At 41.3% G+C, this 17,582-nt stretch overlaps 1 protein-coding gene across 2 annotated transcripts in view; it reads right to left on the bottom strand.

The window, feature by feature from the left end:
* LOC124612716 (balbiani ring protein 3-like) overlaps positions 1–17,582 on the bottom strand; it is a 249,852-nt gene that overhangs the window by 85,936 nt on the left and 146,334 nt on the right. For both annotated transcript variants that reach the window (XM_047141072.1, XM_047141073.1), the window contains 5 exons: positions 14,052–14,237; positions 4,602–4,742; positions 4,258–4,458; positions 3,915–4,130; positions 3,615–3,824 (listed from right to left, as the gene is read on the bottom strand). In XM_047141072.1, coding sequence (XP_046997028.1) covers positions 3,615–3,824; positions 3,915–4,130; positions 4,258–4,458; positions 4,602–4,742; positions 14,052–14,237 — 954 coding nt within the window. The remainder of the gene's footprint in view (positions 1–3,614; positions 3,825–3,914; positions 4,131–4,257; positions 4,459–4,601; positions 4,743–14,051; positions 14,238–17,582) is intronic.

Below are 17,582 nucleotides of genomic sequence, written 5' to 3'. Positions count from 1 at the left end.
AACGCTGGTCCAACTGAGGCGCCAGGTGGAAATGGCATGGCAAGCCGTTCCACAGGATTACATCCAGCATCTCTATGATCGTCTCCATGGGAGAATAGCAGCCTGCATTGCTGCAGAAGGTGGATATACACTGTACTAGTGCCGACATTGTGCATGCTCTGTTGCCTGTGTCTATGTGCCTGTGGTTCTGTCAGTGTGATCATGTGATGTATCTGACCCCAGGAATGTGTCAATAAAGTTTCCCCTTCCTGGGACAATGAATTCACGGTGTTCTTATTTCAATTTCCAGGAGTGTATGTATAAAGCACTAAGGGAGCTTACATTACACCACAAAAGAAACAGGACGTAAGAGGATACTCCAAGAGCATCGAAATTTCATACACTATACTGAAATGCATAATTCGGCTTGAAGTGCACACTGGTTTTTTTCCAGATTCACAATGAAGTAGGTCCCATCTGATATTAAGCTTTTCAGTGTGGTTTTTGGGATGTAAATTTTCTTGGAGTACTAGAACTTTATTATCTCATATCTGGTTCTTTATTATGGCATAATGCCATACATGGCAGTAAATGAAAATGCGCACTTGAAATTCAGCGAACAGTTGGAACTAGCCAATACTGTGGAACAAAACACTGCATTTCAAATAAATTGATTGCCTCAGTGGAAAGTTTAACAAAGCCAAATTTCTTTAGCAAACACAAAAATAACTTCATTTTTCTGCAAGGCAATTAATGCTTGACTGCTAATAACTTGGAAATAAAATCAGAAAACTGAAACTAATAATATATTTTTGTCCTCCGTAATTATGTGAATGTATTATAATTCACTTCATAGCTCCCTGTCACAGTAATCCATTTTGTTATCATTTGATGTGGGAGCTGTAAATAAAGAGGAAACAGTGAAATCACTTAACGCAAACAGGGGTCAGGAGGAGACTAACCTCCTCCCCATTACAAATCAGACAACTCTGTGCATGAGCGAGAAAAATTTTTCTCATTAGCATCTGGCTGCTTGCTGCTACTGTTGATACAGCTAACAGCCACACTTCAAGTAGCGGGAAGCGGGGAGAAGGCATTGCTCATACGCGAGTCAACTGCGCATGCTTATGAGCCCGCTGGCAACTCGTCAAACGAACCTAATGTAAACAGTTGTGACGTCACGGTCATAGAAAGACATTTATTGTTACAAAGTGTTACATAGTCTTTGCCCTAAAGCCTTTGACATATTTCTGCTGTTTGCAAACCCTTGTGTGTGCATGGTGTTTTGTAGCTGTAAAGGGCGTATTTCCTTTGCCACTGAAGTTTTATTATTTCCCCTCTTGTTTATATTTTATTGCTGCAGTATAATTCTACAGTAGCAGGATACAGTAACAGTCTTACCAGTCAAAATTACAAAAAATTGACTGAAAGCTAAAACAATGAATATTTCCCAGAATTCCGAAAAATTCCCAGGTTTTTCCTGGTTTTCTCCCAGATGAAAAAATTCCCGGGTTTTTCCCGGATTTCCCGGTTGTTGCGGGTCGTACACACCCTGTATCTAGGTGTGACTGTGAGGGGAAAGTCATTTGCTAGGGCAGGCTGTAGAACTCACAAAATTTTAGAATTTAGAGAGGTGTCACAAAACAAATAACTCCAAAATTCTTTTCCAAATGCAGTGCAATTGAAATATGCTGTTGCATTTCCCAGATCGGTTGACACGATTCATTGTTGGCTTCAGGCAACTGGACTATAAAGCGAATGTGCAGCAATGAAGAGGAAGCTCTATGGTGATCATCAACTCCACCAATCAGTGTTTGATGATGAAAATATCTACTAAAACCAGTGAGGTGTAATATTTTCTGACAGACAGAGGCCGTATCAGTACTTTTCATGGCAAACTATGGTCCAGTACAAGTACATGGTCTGCTTGGTGTGCATTTCGAACCCAAATATAATTGCTAGACATCTCACAGTGGTTGTGTCTGTGGCAGTTCGGAAATGGTTGTGTTGCTGTGGACTTTGGATGCATCACAGTACAGCTGGCAGACTTCATGTTGCTTAGCATACTCATGTTACGAGTAATGTTACGATTCCTTCAGAGTGACAATTGTATCCTGAAGGATTAATCTGTTCCAGTAGAATCAGTCTCCAAACACGTCAGCTATAGTGGAGTACAGGTTTGCAGAACAGACTGGGATTTTTTCTCAACAAACCTCCTTCTGAACCAGACCTAATTTCTATTGTGAATATACGAATGAGAAAAAGAGACATACAGGAGAAAACTGGCCTGAGCCCACATGAGGAAACCGGCCTGAGCCTGCAACAAGAACCCAGAAGGATTTTTGGAATTTCAGCCTAGTTGCTGAGAGGTGGTGGCAGAAAATGAGAGGTTTATTACTTATTTCGTAGACTCTGTTTCTTACATATGGTCATTGAAGCAGACTATTAAGTGTTATTGAAATCATGTACTGCTCTCTTTCGATGGCTGAAAAAATCTTAATAACAACTTCGAACTGTCTGTCCTTTTAATTTTGTGTTTTCTGTTACTTGAAAAAATTAACACACTAAAACAAAAAATAAATGATGAATGTGGGATTTAATATGAATCATACCAATAAGTAGTTGCTTGCCAACCTGTTGACTACTTCACTGAATCACAAAGTCAATATACTAAGTACTATGATAGTTAGGTATTTCTTACTGATGCTCTGCCCTTCATCCCACCTGACCTTAAGTGCCTTTTCAACATCTGAGGTCTTAGGAAGGGTACCGAGCAGATTTTTGTTGAGTTTGTTTAGGCATGTGTGCTTCATACTGAGTGTCAAAAATGTGTATCTTCCGCAACTACATGAACAATTACAAGTGTCCTTCACTTGTAAGAGCAGTACTGAACATTTTGTAATGTGATTGGCTCCTGCGTAACATGGCAAGCAATTAAAAATTAAGCCACCACCATTTTTATGCTGTTGAGTGTACCTCTACTCTATAATAGCACACATAGAATTTATGCCAACACTTCCTGCTTGTTCCAACCATCAATTAGCCTGGTAAAATTGTTCTCTTTCTCTAAATCTATACTAACCATACAAAATCTTCAAACTAATTGTTTTAGGAAATTCTTGTTTCATAACAATGAAATTAAAAAAAATCTTCAGTGTATTAGTATGATCTTTTAGTTTGACTAGGTGACGTGGTACAGTACTTAAGGTACTGGCGTTGCATATGGAAGTACAGGGTTCAAATCTTGGTCAGGGCATCAAGATTCATGTTTCCCTTAGATTTCCTGAATTGCTTAGAATGTTAGATTTACTAACTTGCTTAGAATGAAAACTACGACAGTTTCTTTGAAAATGAAGCCTATTTTATTCTCTATCCTCATCCAATCTGAACTTGAACATAGTCTCCAATAAGCTCATCACCAATGAGAAATTAAACTCTAATCTTTCTTCTTTTTAATTTAATTTTTATTGAACCAGTATAAACATTATCATTAGTTGTTGCTGATTGTACACGGACAATATTATGAATCTTTTATCCTATAAGTTACTGCACAAAAATAATGTTTATAATTGATTCTTATTATTATTTCATGAAATATTTCACATCACTAAAAAGTCAACAATTTTCACACTTACAAACAGGTAAGGTAGGACACAAGAAATCTGTGCATGAGTCATCCTTGACAGCAACACATTCTTCTCCATCACCACATGTGAATCCTTCACATGGGTTATCACATTCACATGTTCGGCATCCATCATCTCCAGTTTTAAACCCATATTCGCACACTTGTGCACAGATATTGAGATCACATGATGGAGATGTACTGCGCCCTGTTCCTCTTGCTGTAAAAATTTATGCTTATTGTAATTTATCCAGACAGAAATATGTAAATAACAATACAAAGTTAGCAATTAAGTAGTATCAGTACAAACTTCGTGACACTTTTTCACAATTGACTTTAGCTCCAGGCCCCATTGTTCCAGATATCTTGTCTCCTTTGGAATCAACACACCAACAAACCAGTCCATTCCTACTACACTGCTTTGCTTCGAATTCTCCAGTACTCTCTGAACATTGTGGGATATATCCTTTTCCTTCTTTCTCATTCATGGACAGTAGTTCAGCAAGCAATTTTTGCTGAAGGCAAACTAAAAAAAATCATATATTATGCAAAATAAATATTTATATATAAAAAATGAGAACAGTGACTAACATTATTTCTGACAGCATACAAGACAGAAAAAGACACTGCCAGTTAAGAAAAACATGACTTGCCTGTCACATCCTGTGGCTGACTACAGTGTTTACCACAAACATCCGTCTCACAACATTTCTGCATTGATGGGCATTCCAAGTCATAATTACATTTCATTCCACATGTTATAGAATTATTTGGGTCATTTTGGTCCCAAATTGGGCAAGAGCCAGGTTTTTGGAGACTGAAAGATGCTGGACAACACACACCATAATCATGACCTGTGGCAATATTAAATAAACATTAGCAATGAAAGCTTAGTAAACATAAAAATATATATTTTGCTCTTCTGTAGGAACAACTCGTGATCATACCAAAGCGTTTAACTTCGTGTTTTAACAATTACTTTATGGGGTATGCTTACCGGTGTTAACCATACACTGGTATAATGGTGGACACTGTGGCTTTCCAGGTGATAAACCACAAAGAAATGGACGTGGTGTGTTGGTTATTTTTAGTGGTTCTCCAGATGGACACAGGTCATTCAAACTGCGGCCTCTTTTACCTGGAAAACATTACATCAGCTTCCTGTTCCAATTACATGGGGCATATATTTTTTTTTCAAAAGTAAGGTTAAACTGACAGCAGCTGTATAAATTTAGAGCACCTGTAGAAACACATGTGCATGCTGGCTTCCGATATGCCTTGCACATAAGCAGATTCCATTTGCAGTTTGAGATGTAACTGACACAGTTGGTAGTAGGTGAATTGTCCAACATAATATGTATTGTGTAATACCCCTATGTGTGTTATTGACAACACTGGTTTTACAAAGTAGAGAAATGATTTTGCACTGATTTGGAGTGATTTTTCAGGTAGCTCATTCATGGGCAAGTGCTCTACCAACTGAACTACCCAACCATGACTCATGACCCGTCCTCACAGCTTTACTTTGACCAGCACCTTGTCTCCTACCTTTCAAACTTCACCTACCTTTCAAACTTCACAGAAGCTCTCCCGTGAAACTTGCAGTACTAGTGCTCCTACAAGAAATGTTGTTGCGGAGACATGGCTTTGCCACAGTCTGGGGGATGTTTCCAGAATCAAGTTTCACAAGAGAGCTTCTGTGAAGTTTGGAAGGTAGGAGACGAGGTAATGGCAGAAGTATAGCTGTGAGGACATGTCGTGAGCCTTGCTTGGGTAGCTCACTCGGTAGAGCACTTGCCCGCGAAAGGCAAAGATCTCGGTCCAGAACACACTTTCAACCTGGCAGGAAGTTCCAGTATAATAATACTTTGGTATTGTGCAGTTTGTTGGTTGGTTTGGGGAAGGAGACCAGACAGCGTGGTCATCGGTCTCATCGGATTAGGGAAGGATGGGGAAGGAAGTCGGCCGTGCCCTTTCAGAGGAACCATCCCGGCATTTGCCTGGAGTGATTTAGGGAAATCACTGCAGTTTGTTCTTTTATGTGATGTAATTCTGTAATTTTTATATAAATTAATGTTGTTTAACAAGACTGAATTATACATAGACAGAACTCATTAAACAAGTAAAATACAAATGTTAACAAGTATTAAAGTCCAGTATAAATATAAATATATGTAAAGAAATGTAGATAATTATTAATGTAAAAATACAAAGCAGAACTTCAGTTTTACATTCTCCAATTTTACATTTTTTTGAGATTCTATGCAGTAAATTCACAGACCCTGTGAAAAACCCCTAAGATCAATGCTGAAAATTCCACAATTTTACGTTTCTTACTAGGAAGATTTACCTCGATTCTACATTCTTACTCAACATCTCACTTGACTTTGTCTCATTTTCTTCCTATTGACATTTGATACGACTGAACAAGTTATAAGCAGCACAAATGACATACAGTTTGCACTGCAACTGGTGGCAGAGTGAAGGGAGTATTTTAGGCCGTAAAATGAGCTCGCCTGATGGATGTGTGGAGACAGGGAGTGGTCCTTCAATGACTGAAGTGGAGGTAGGAGTGAAAGCGTTTTGTGAAGTGCTGAAAACATACTTTTTGGGCAGATCAAGTGCTATAGCAGATTTTTTAGGAAATGGAACAAGGATTTTATGATAGTACATTTTAAAGGCTTTTGTTTTCAAATATGACATGACACAGTTGTAACAACTACATACACTATTCAAGTATATACTTTGCACCACATACTGTAGATTGTAAAGATTGGCAACAGTGATAGAAGGTGTGAAGTGAAACTGTAGCTCCTGAGCTTACTCTTAAAATTACATTTTACACAGTGTACAGAAATTCACTAAGCCAACTTGTAATAGCCTTGTAACACCAACTGTGGAAGTAAACTCACTTTTACAAATCTGTTTCTATCATTGAGTCTAAAATAACACTTTGCTGGGTTGGAGTATATTAAGTGCAGTTCATAAAAAAAATGTTTAACAATAGCAACAATGGTGACAAAATTTGTCATTACGCAAATTTCCACATTTATGCTTATGGTTTAACCGTCTAATTGCTGTGATATTTTGTATTTTTCCTTGCTTCTTTATTTCAATTGGCGCATAAAATAAAAATTACACATACAGTGTACAAAATAAAAATTACTGTATCTCTTAGCTTATTTTACACTTTAGCTTGTAGCTAAAGACACTTTAGCTTGTAGCTGCTGAAAATTTCTGTGTCCAGATCAATTCCTATTCGCCAAAGTCTGTCTCATCGCATCGAATTTACAGTCATTATTTTATTTAAATAGAACCCACCAATTTTTATGTACAAGCAATACACTAGAGGTCACTGTGCTCGTGTCACCAGAATATGCTGCACTTCAATTGGCTACAGAAAGAAAATGCATATCCCCAACATGTTAGATTCCAGTGCCTTTCAACGTACTTCAGTTTTCAGTTTAATTTTTGCTTTTTTCTCGGTGAGCACAAAGGAAAGATCTCTCAAAAAAAGCGTGTTTCAATGTATAATTTGTGGTCATAGCATGTCAGAAAATACCTCAATTACACTGTACGCAGATGCCAATTTCAATTTTTTGATAAGTTTTTACTTGCTGTTACAGAGTTGTAATTTTTTAAGAACTGATGAAATTTATTACCGGAATTTCCTTCACTTATACAAATTTTATAAAAGGTATTGGGGAGGATTACAATTTTTAATCATATATCAAACTACATACATTTTTGCTTGTATTTTGGGGATTTTATGTTTTCCTCCTCCATTCTATGTTTTCCTCAACTTTACACTTAAGACTGGATCATACAAAAATGTAAAAAAAAAAAAAAAAAATGGTTTAACTATACCATTGTAAAAAAAAATTGAGTTGTTATAAAATAATGTTGTATCACCAATTTTAAATAGAAATAGTAAAACTTTGTAAAAGTACTTCAATACACTGAAATTAACTGATTGATTTTATAATAATGTGATGAATTGTATTAAATTATAAACTTGTATGATGATAAATGGTGGAGACAGCTTGGTCAGTCTAATTGCAACAATTTTTAATCCATTTTCATGCAGATGGTCAGATTTTATAATTTTGTCTTGCACCTAATTTGAATAAAAGAAGATGTAAAAAAGATATGTCTCATTGATCATACAATATAAGCTTTCACGGCCGGTATTGTCTTCACTTAAAACTTCCGGGCTGATAGGTCGTGGTCGAAGTATAAAACTCTCTCCTGACGTTTCGTCTCCGACTGCAGGAGACACCCTCGGAGGTACAGCGGCGTACTGCAGCAGTTCGCCACTGTACCTCCGAGGATGTCTCCCGCAGTCGGAGACGAAACGTCAGGAGAGAGTTTTATACTTCGACCACGGCCTATCAGCCCGGAAGTTTTAAGTGAAGATATGTCTCATTGTCCCAATAAACCCCCAAAATAACTAATTATGTTGATAAGTACACACAATGCTGAATATGACAATAAAAATCACTTTCACAGAGAAAATGGAGTACCACACCAAGTGCCCACAAGCCCGCAAATATGAGAGGAAAAGAGATCGGAAGACCATGCTTATCATTGACAGCCAAAAGGACAGGGTGTTCCTTTAGGATACGAGCTACTGTCTGTAAGACTACACAACCACAATGTGACTGTAGCTCATTACATAAAATAAAACTATGGGTTAGTCTGGAATGACTGATACAGAGGAGACATAGGGTGGTGGATTCCTCCAGGAGGAACAGAAGGAGCACTGCCATGCAACAATACTCTCCACGATAGTGCAATGTGGGCCACTAGATGATGTTCCATCTCCGAGTGAACAGATGCCTTATTTGCACCCACAAATCTGCACCAGGGATTGCCAAACTGAATATGAGTTGAGCAATCGCTTCTCTACCCAAGCAGTTGACCAATCCATTCCCTTGTGTACACACATGATATGGAACCCAGAGGGGCAGACAACTGAATAGGCAGCATGGTTAATTTCAGAGAGAAAATCATGAATACCAGATATCACTGTGTGACAAGAGTGACATTACTCAAAGGACTGACGACTCCTCACTGAGTCACTATGAATTAAAGCGCAGTCAAGGGAGGCCTGTTTACTAAATTGGAGGGCTCCGATAGTGGCTGTCAGCTCCACCACAAACAAGTTCCCAGCAATGAATGTTGTTCCTCACCAGCGAGAGATCTAAAACAATATCCCATCCCATCCACACATTTAGAGTCGTCTGTGTAAATGATGTTAGCACCCTGATAAGCCTGAAGAATTGAAAGGAACAGATGCCATAAGGTCATAAACATGGCAATCACAATCCAATCATGATCAGACCAGGACCTGGTAGATAAGGAAAGAAGCAGCACTACCCCCTCCCCCCCTTCCCCCAAGAGGAGTGGGAAGTAAGAAGAAAGCATTAAGCTTACACATGAAGCTAGTTTTTAGCTGTTGAATGTAGGGCAGCCAAGTCAGCTTTCTACAAAACAGAGTTCCAAAATTCAGGACTGCACAATGTCCTAATGCTGGTTGCCCAAGTTGTTGTTGATGGACGTTGGGTTTATGCTCAGCTTAAGGATCAGTATGACACTATCTTGCCACTGAGAAGGAAAGATACCTCTGAGCCAAATACCACTGAAGACCCTGAGTAGATGAAACTGTTGAGTCACTTTCTGACATTTAATCATCTGTTTATGAATCGAATCTGTGCACAGGGCCATATCACATAATGAGGCAAGAGAATGGATGAGCCAAGAGGCTGGGCAAAGAGATTGTAAAGTTGATAGCCGAAAAGTCTCTTGGGTGTTAGTGACCTGCCGTGAACTAAATAATCATTACAAACAGTGATTGCTGGTGTTTTTTTGCACCCACAACACTGTTGCTTACAACATGGCATGAAGGGGCCTCCACTCATGGATGACGTATGTCCGAACCAATATACTGACCCCTCCAGATGCCCTTTCAGGTCCAGTATGTTTCCAACAAAATGCACAGCAACTTTGAAGCATAGGGGACGGTCATCAGTGAAGCGTGTTTCTTGAAGAGCAACTCAGACAGCAGGAGAAGTGGAAATGAGTCGTAATTCTGGTAAGCGACAGTAATATCCATTACAGTTCCATCGGATCATCACGTTGAGGGTGTTACGCATGAAGGGGCCAGGAGGGGTGGTCACACACCAGTATCACTGCCTTTCAATGGTGGGAACAGAATCAAATCAATGAACACTGGATTAGATTCCAATGGCGTGGAGGGGAATCGGGTGCTTCCAAGGTCACTGGAGTAGCTTTCTCCTATGATTTCTTTTTCTTCTCTTTCACTTTTGGCAATCAAGATCCTGGAGAGGCTTGTCACTGTGGATGTAGGAATGGACAAAAGACAGGCAGCTCTGGGATCCACAGTCTGTGGTTACCTCAGCTACCAGCTGGCATCGGGCCTCTGAAATGTGAATTTCCAGGGAGAGGGATCTCAAGAGGGAGGCCTGTCACTGGTAGACAATTGAGAAAGCTGCTTCTCCAGTTGGGTGTGTGCAGTGGTTTCTTCAGCATGAAAGGGGACCGTCTATTGCCCCCATTTATTGACACTACTAACAGACTTCCATACTGATTGAGTAAATACACCAGTTACTGCTGATGACCTGTTTACAGTAGTAATGAATGTCAACATCACAGATACTGAACACAGACAATCTTAGTTTTCCTAGCTACAAAATATGACAGACAATCTGCAACCTTCAGTTACTGCATTTGCCAATTCTTGAGTAGGTTAGCATACTGTGGGGATCAGGCAGGATGGCTGTACAAGCAACTAGCAAAGATAGGAGGTAATGCACATGGTGAATTTTATTGAAGTGCTCGGCCACAGTCTCCACAAATTTGGTCGTATGTACATCAGAAAGACATACACCCAAAACAACTGACATTTAAAGCACCACATTGGGGGTGGAAAATATGGCTTCAAAAGGCAGCAGTAACACATGAATTGAACCTTTTCTGGAAGTTAATCCTCCTCGGATTAATGTGCTGGTCCCTACCCTGTTATCTGGCTGGTCTCAACATACAAAGGGGGATGCCTCACCTCTCCAAATGTTCATATACACTCCTGGAAATTGAAATAAGAACACCGTGAATTCATTGTCCCAGGAAGGGGAAACTTTATTGACACATTCCTGGGGTCAGATACATCACATGATCACACTGACAGAACCACAGGCACATAGACACAGGCAACAGAGCATGCACAATGTCGGCACTAGTACAGTGTATATCCACCTGTCGCAGCAATGCAGGCTGCTATTCTCCCATGGAGACGATCGTAGAGATGCTGGATGTAGTCCTGTGGAATGGCTTGCCATGCCATTTCCACCTGGCGCCTCAGTTGGACCAGCATTCGTGCTGGACGTGCAGACCGCGTGAGACGACGCTTCACCCAGTCCCAAACATGCTCAATGGGGGACAGATCCGGAGATCTTGCTGGCCAGGGTAGTTGACTTACACCTTCTAGAGCACGTTGGGTGGCACGGGATACATGCGGACGTGCATTGTCCTGTTGGAACAGCAAGTTCCCTTGCCGGTCTAGGAATGGTAGAACGATGGGTTCGATGACAGTTTGGATGCACCGTGCACTATTCAGTGTCCCCTCGACGATCAACAGCGGTGTACGGCCAGTGTAGGAGATCGCTCCCCACACCATGATGCCGGGTGTTGGCCTTGTGTGCCTCGGTCGTATGCAGTCCTGACTGTGGCGCTCACCTGCACGGCGCCAAACACGCATACGACCATCATTGGCACCAAGGCAGAAGCGACTCTCATCGCTGAAGACGACACGTCTCCATTCGTCCCTCCATTCACGCCTGTCGCGACACCACTGGAGGCGGGCTGCACGATGTTGGGGCGTGAGCGGAAGACAGCCTAACGGTGTGCGGGACCACAGCCCAGCTTCATGGAGACGGTTGCGAATGGTCCTCGCCGATACCCCAGGAGCAACAGTGTCCCTAATTTGCTGGGAAGTGGCGGTGCGGTCCCCTACGGCACTGCGTAGGATCCTACGGTCTTGGCGTGCATCCGTGCGTCGCTGCGGTCCGGTCCCAGGTCGACGGGCACGTGCACCTTCCGCCGACCACTGGTGACAACATCGATGTACTGTGGAGACCTCACGCCCCACGTGTTGAGCAATTCGGCGGTACGTCCACCCGGCCTCCCGCATGCCCACTATACGCCCTCGCTCAAAGTCCGTCAACTGCACATACGGTTCACGCCCACGCTATCGCGGCATGCTACAAGTGTTAAAGACTGCGATGGAGCTCCTTATGCCACGGCAAACTGGCTGACACTGACGGCGGCGGTGCACAAATGCTGCGCAGCTAGCGCCATTCGACGACCAACACCGCGGTTCCTGGTGTGTCCGCTGTGCCGTGCGTGTGATCATTGCTGGTACAGCCCTCTCGCAGTGTCCGGAGCAAGTATGGTGGGTCTGACACACCGGTGTCGATGTGTTCTTTTTTCCATTTCCAGGAGTGTATTTCCTTATCTGTCTGCAATGTGAAGTCCCGGCAAAAAATTAATCTGTGGCCAATGTTGAGGTTCTTATGAGAGTGATGGTAACAATTACATCATCATGTTACTTAGAAGACATTAACACCCAGGACTGGTTAGCATTTGCAGCCTTAATTAAAATGGAACCACTTCATAGTTTGCTATAGCAAGAGAGTTTACCAAGTATGTTTTCAATATTCTCCACAAAAAACATTGATTTTGTAAAGAGAAAGGCTGCTCCAGGTGTCAACCAGGAAATGAGCACAATAACTTTATCACAAGTCACTTCCATCTGAGTTCCTCCTGAGGGACAGTCAAGGAGAGAAAGTTCCTAGAGTGTTAAATAACTTTTGACACTTAATTGAGGTCTGTATGAAGAGACTGATAGGTCATTTCATGAGATCAAATATCCGTCATGATGCTGCCCACTCAGAATGGGGGCTCTGCCCATGAGTGCCCAACTACAGCAGGCCACCTGGCATGATGGCCATTGCATGGAGTCCCCCAATGAACGGACATCTACTTCTCCTAAGTGTTGGACAGTGAAAGCTCAGTTGTCAACAGCACAATCGCTGTGTGGTCTGGGTCTACCACTGTACAGGTACCTTATGATCTCCACATGGACTAGCTACTGGGTAGTGTGTGACCTATCCTGCATAGCCTGCACATCTGTAAAAATTCTGAAAAAGGTCAAGGTCAAATCCAGAAGTGAGGACTGAATATATTAACTGAAATATGTGGTTTAAAATCAGAGGACAAAGTGGAAGAAACTACTATCAGCATCCTATAAGTGGGTTGGGTTGTCAGATGGAATCCATTTTAGAGAACACATTGGAGAAAATATATACTCACTAAGTACAGCTGCAGCACAAAAGAGAAAGAATTACTACAAAAGCTCGCAACAAGTGTACTCATGTTTTGATTTGAGGCCCCGGGGGAAGTGAACCAGTTCAAAACTGGTTACTGATGTTCATGATGTGGGTATAGACAAATTAATACAGCATTATGGTAAGTGTTGTGTCAATGAAGGAAACTGCGTACAAAAATAGCCGAAGATGTTAAGAGTGAAATATGTAACATTTTTGACATATCTTCACTAGTTTTGTTTTTACTAAAAAGTGATCCTTACTTACAAACTAAAAGTATGACTAAACTCCATCAATGGGCCCAGGTGGGCTCCATTGGTACTGATCAATCGCATAATCACCCTCTGCTAATGGTATCATTTGGCGCGGTGCGGAAGGGCATGGGGTCAGCGCACAGCTCTCCGAGCCGCTGTCAGTTTTTGTAACCTGGAGGGTCCAGGTCAAGTAGCTCCTCAATTGGCATCATGAGGCTGAATGTACCACATTCTAGTCTACCCACCATGGAAAAATGCCTAGCAGTATCAGGAATCGAACCCAGGTCCTCTGCATGGCAATCAGCCATGCTTATCACTCGGCTACAGAGGAGGACCCTTACTTACAAACAATCTTCATAAACATCAACAATTACAAAGATAAATCTGTAGCTAACTAAGGTGCTGACATTCCTTTTAAAAGTCTTGATAACTAAACCATTCTCAAAATTTGTTACAAAATCTGTTTTCACTAGATGTATCGGAGAACAGCAGAAAAAAATGTAATACATGGTTACAAAAGGCAAACTTATCAGCCATTTCATCTGATGTCACACAGCTCCTTTTCTGCTGCTTATGATCAAGAATTTGTAATTGGAATACCTACATCATGACACAAGAGGTCATTGAAGTTTATGCACTTAATCTACATACCAATAATGCCACTTGATCAGAAACTTTCCTAATGACTATGATTTCTATGAAATAGTTAAATTGTTAATTAGTTCTGAGTATTAATTGCTATTACTGGACAAAATACTGTAGCACTCATGACAGAGGTTTGTTACTTACATTTTGGTATAGGGGGGCAAGGTGGTGTGGAACATGTAGCTTCTTCTAGTTCACACATCAGAGAACCAGGACACTTGAGCTCTATGCACGGGTCATAGCATTCACACTTTGGGCATCCAGACTCATCCATTACAAAACCATGAGGACAAAGCATGCGACAGGTTGGCCCTGCACATGGCTTTGGATCTGCAAAAAAGTTAAGGTTAATTGCTGAAGAAATGTATACCTCCTTTGGTGATTTGTGGTTACTCAACACTAAAAAAGATTTTACACTCCACAATTATGTACACGGTGGATCTCTTGACTAATTTATTTTGGAAACTGGGAAGAATCACTTAGTTAACAGTCTCTAGTGAAACAAATAGGATTCACACAGATATACAACAACAAAAAGTCTGCAGTCTTACTTTAAGGCCATAATTCAGAATATTAAGTGCAACAGGCTTATTTTACTCTCTTACTTTCAAATGTGGCAATACAGTTATTTTTTAAATTTTGAACTAACAACAATTGCATTCTGCAGTAATACTGAACAAGACCGTACTGTTATAATTAAAGACTGTACCAGGGCTTAAATAAAATAACTTTATGATTGACAGACTGGAGCAGAAGTGACTTTTGCTGGCAAGTAGCCAGCCAAACTGACAAGGCTCTACATGTTCCTACAAACCAAAAACACAGTGAGCACGTGGCACTTGAGCAAGTACAATGATTAGCTGGCACCACCCAGATGTTAAAATAATTCATCACCACAATGAGAGTCTTGCCAAAAATGAGATTATTCTTGCTGAATAAATAGACATTTTAAGTATTAGAGTTATCACTGATCCGAGATGTGAAATATTAAGTGACTGTTTAACAGATGAAGATTTTCACCCACTAAAATGTCTATAAACTGCCTGACACAAAAAGAAAGTAACCCAAAGAAAAGTGAGATTTCAATGTAAATTCATATACATACATCACTTTTGTGTACAGTTAACATTGAACAAAAGAGGAATTGTAACATATGGGAAAGTTGGACACAAAGTGGTTCAGAAACTAAAACCGTGTGCTTGTGAGTTGTTACTGCAGACTACTACTCTGTAATTGTAACAGTCTATAGATCCCCTCTTTCATCTAGATACATTGTTCAGGCACCTGTTAGACAAGAAATAGTTAATAGTTTGTGGAGATTTCACTGTAGATTTCTTAAAAGATACTGGCAGGAAAAATTAATTGGAATCAATTTGAGTGCTTCAATCTAATTTCAGTAGTCAATTTTCCAACTCACATGCAGCAAGATAGTAGGGCACTGATAACTTTTTTACAAACAATGCTCAGGAGGAAAAATTAATGTTACCTAATTGTTGATAACCCAAACAGCAAGGTCATCAATCCCATCGGATGAGGGAAGGGTGGGGAAGGAAATAAGCCATGCCCTTTCAAAGGAACCATCCCAGTATTTGCCTGAAGCAATTTAGAGAAACCACAGGAAACCAGAGGAAACAAACAATTTACCACATTACAACACTGAGGCAGGTTCATATAAAGCAGTGAGGCTAACTACTGAAAACAGAATAAATGTTTTAAGACTGTGTTAAAAGAGGTGGTATGAAATGAGTTATATATAGAAAGAGATGTGTGGTATATGTAGGGCTGGGCCCCTGCGTATCAGCCACCACACTCACAGATATGTTCCATGAGGCAGCATGGTCACTGCTTTTCCTTGGGAGATTGTTTGCCAACAGAAGATTCACTAGACTGTTTACTGTGAAGTCTCCTGCAGCCACCACAGAGGCTGGGAGTGCAAGACGCACTGATATACGGTGTGGAGGTCGCGGTAATAAGTGTTGCAGTCACATGCAACTATCTGTATCCACGTAATCACATGTCCACATGACACCATGCATGTATCCTTCCACTGATGAGTGTTTAGGTCACCTCTCAGCCCCTCAACACCTATTTCAGCTCTGGGCTCCAGACAGGCTGTCAACTGCCTTAAATCTACACTTCAGACAACAAGGCCTGCCACTGCTGTTACCTATCAGATACTGCCATCTCACACCTTTGACCGGATCATCAACTGCTGGACATCTGTTAGCCACACCTGCATTGGGAGCTGTCTCTTGACAGCCTACGAGCTTAAAGCCTTGTGGTACAATGTCGCTGATCAACTCTGGTACCTCCTGGCTCACCACCACTTCTGGAAAATGCAGACCTGCCATAGAGGGGTACGCCATCAAATTGGGGTTTTCAGTTGTACCCAAGAGTGCACCTGCGTTGTAATGAGTTTAGTTAATGATTAATAAACAAAGAGTTGTTATTGCAATGTGTGAATTCAGAATCTTATCAGTCACACCACTTAGATAAGGATATTTCAGTGGTGATGAGGATTATGGTGTCATGTTACAGTGTTCTTCCGTCATGTGCCATATACTATAGAGGCGAGGAGACTGACTCTCCCAAATGTTACACTCAAAGTTGATTAGGATACTCAGAATAGTGCCTCCTTAAGATTTGCCCTCTCCAATGCCAGCTACGGTGCCAGCTCCTGGTCTCGCCTGTTATCAGACCACTGCCCTCCTTTGTGCTGAGCCCGACGCTCCCGTGCCACGACGGGACATTTTGCCCGGACAATGCTGCCATGGGCTGTCTTCATCCTGAGGGTGGCAAGTGCTTGGACAGGACATGGATGACAAGGCCACTTCTTTGTGTGTGTTTCAGTGTTTCCTGATGTGTCTTTTAATGTTTTTGCTGGAGCACAGTTTTAATTTTTTTGGAACTGATCATGGGTTTTTCAAGCAAACGCATTTTCACTTGCGTTCTAGTTGGCTTGATGGGGGCCAGCATATTCACATTTATTGTGTTGTGACAGTCTGTATTCAAATACTACAAGAGTGCTAGTTTGTCTACCCATGTACTGGACATGAACAATTCAATTCTTGGTTTCCATAACTGTGTTCGATTGCATGTTTATCTCGATATTGGTAGGCTTGCGTTGCAATTAGTGTTCCTCTTTTCTCAGTAGATGCAAGTTACTAGCAGTATTTCAGTGGCATATTCCTCATTCCTCTGTATATATGTAGGTTGTGGTTCTTTGCAGCATTTCTTGTTTGAGATTTCTGTTCACTCACAGGAGCCGTTGTTGCCTCAGGCCCTTCCATTCCACGTTTGGGCAATTTACAGACCTCCTATGGAGCACCTCTCTGTTCACTCAGGTTCTACAGTCTTTCTCACAGTCTTCTGAGTGGATGTGATCAGGCCCAGCATTCGAACAGGGTGTCCAGAAGTTTGCTTATAACAAGCTGGGCCATCTTCCAACGAGTTTGATGCAATTTTGTCATACCATGCGACACTCCATTTATGGTTTACAGAGGTCCCTCATAGAAGATCCTCTAGTATTATCCCAGCCACTAACATGCCGCCCTCTCACACCAACCACTTATCATTGCCCCTTCAGACTCAGCCCAGTCACTGCTGGCCTGGTTGACTGGCCCTCCTTTTGTCACCAGCCCTGCCAATGCTGATACCCACTCTCTCACTGACCCT

The sequence above is a fragment of the Schistocerca americana genome, chromosome 4 (genome assembly GCF_021461395.2).
Source record: "Schistocerca americana isolate TAMUIC-IGC-003095 chromosome 4, iqSchAmer2.1, whole genome shotgun sequence".
In the NCBI taxonomy this organism is placed as follows: Eukaryota; Metazoa; Arthropoda; class Insecta; order Orthoptera; family Acrididae; genus Schistocerca; species Schistocerca americana.
The sequence above is the reverse complement of the archived record's forward strand: the minus strand, read 5'-3'. Positions and strand labels throughout refer to the sequence as shown.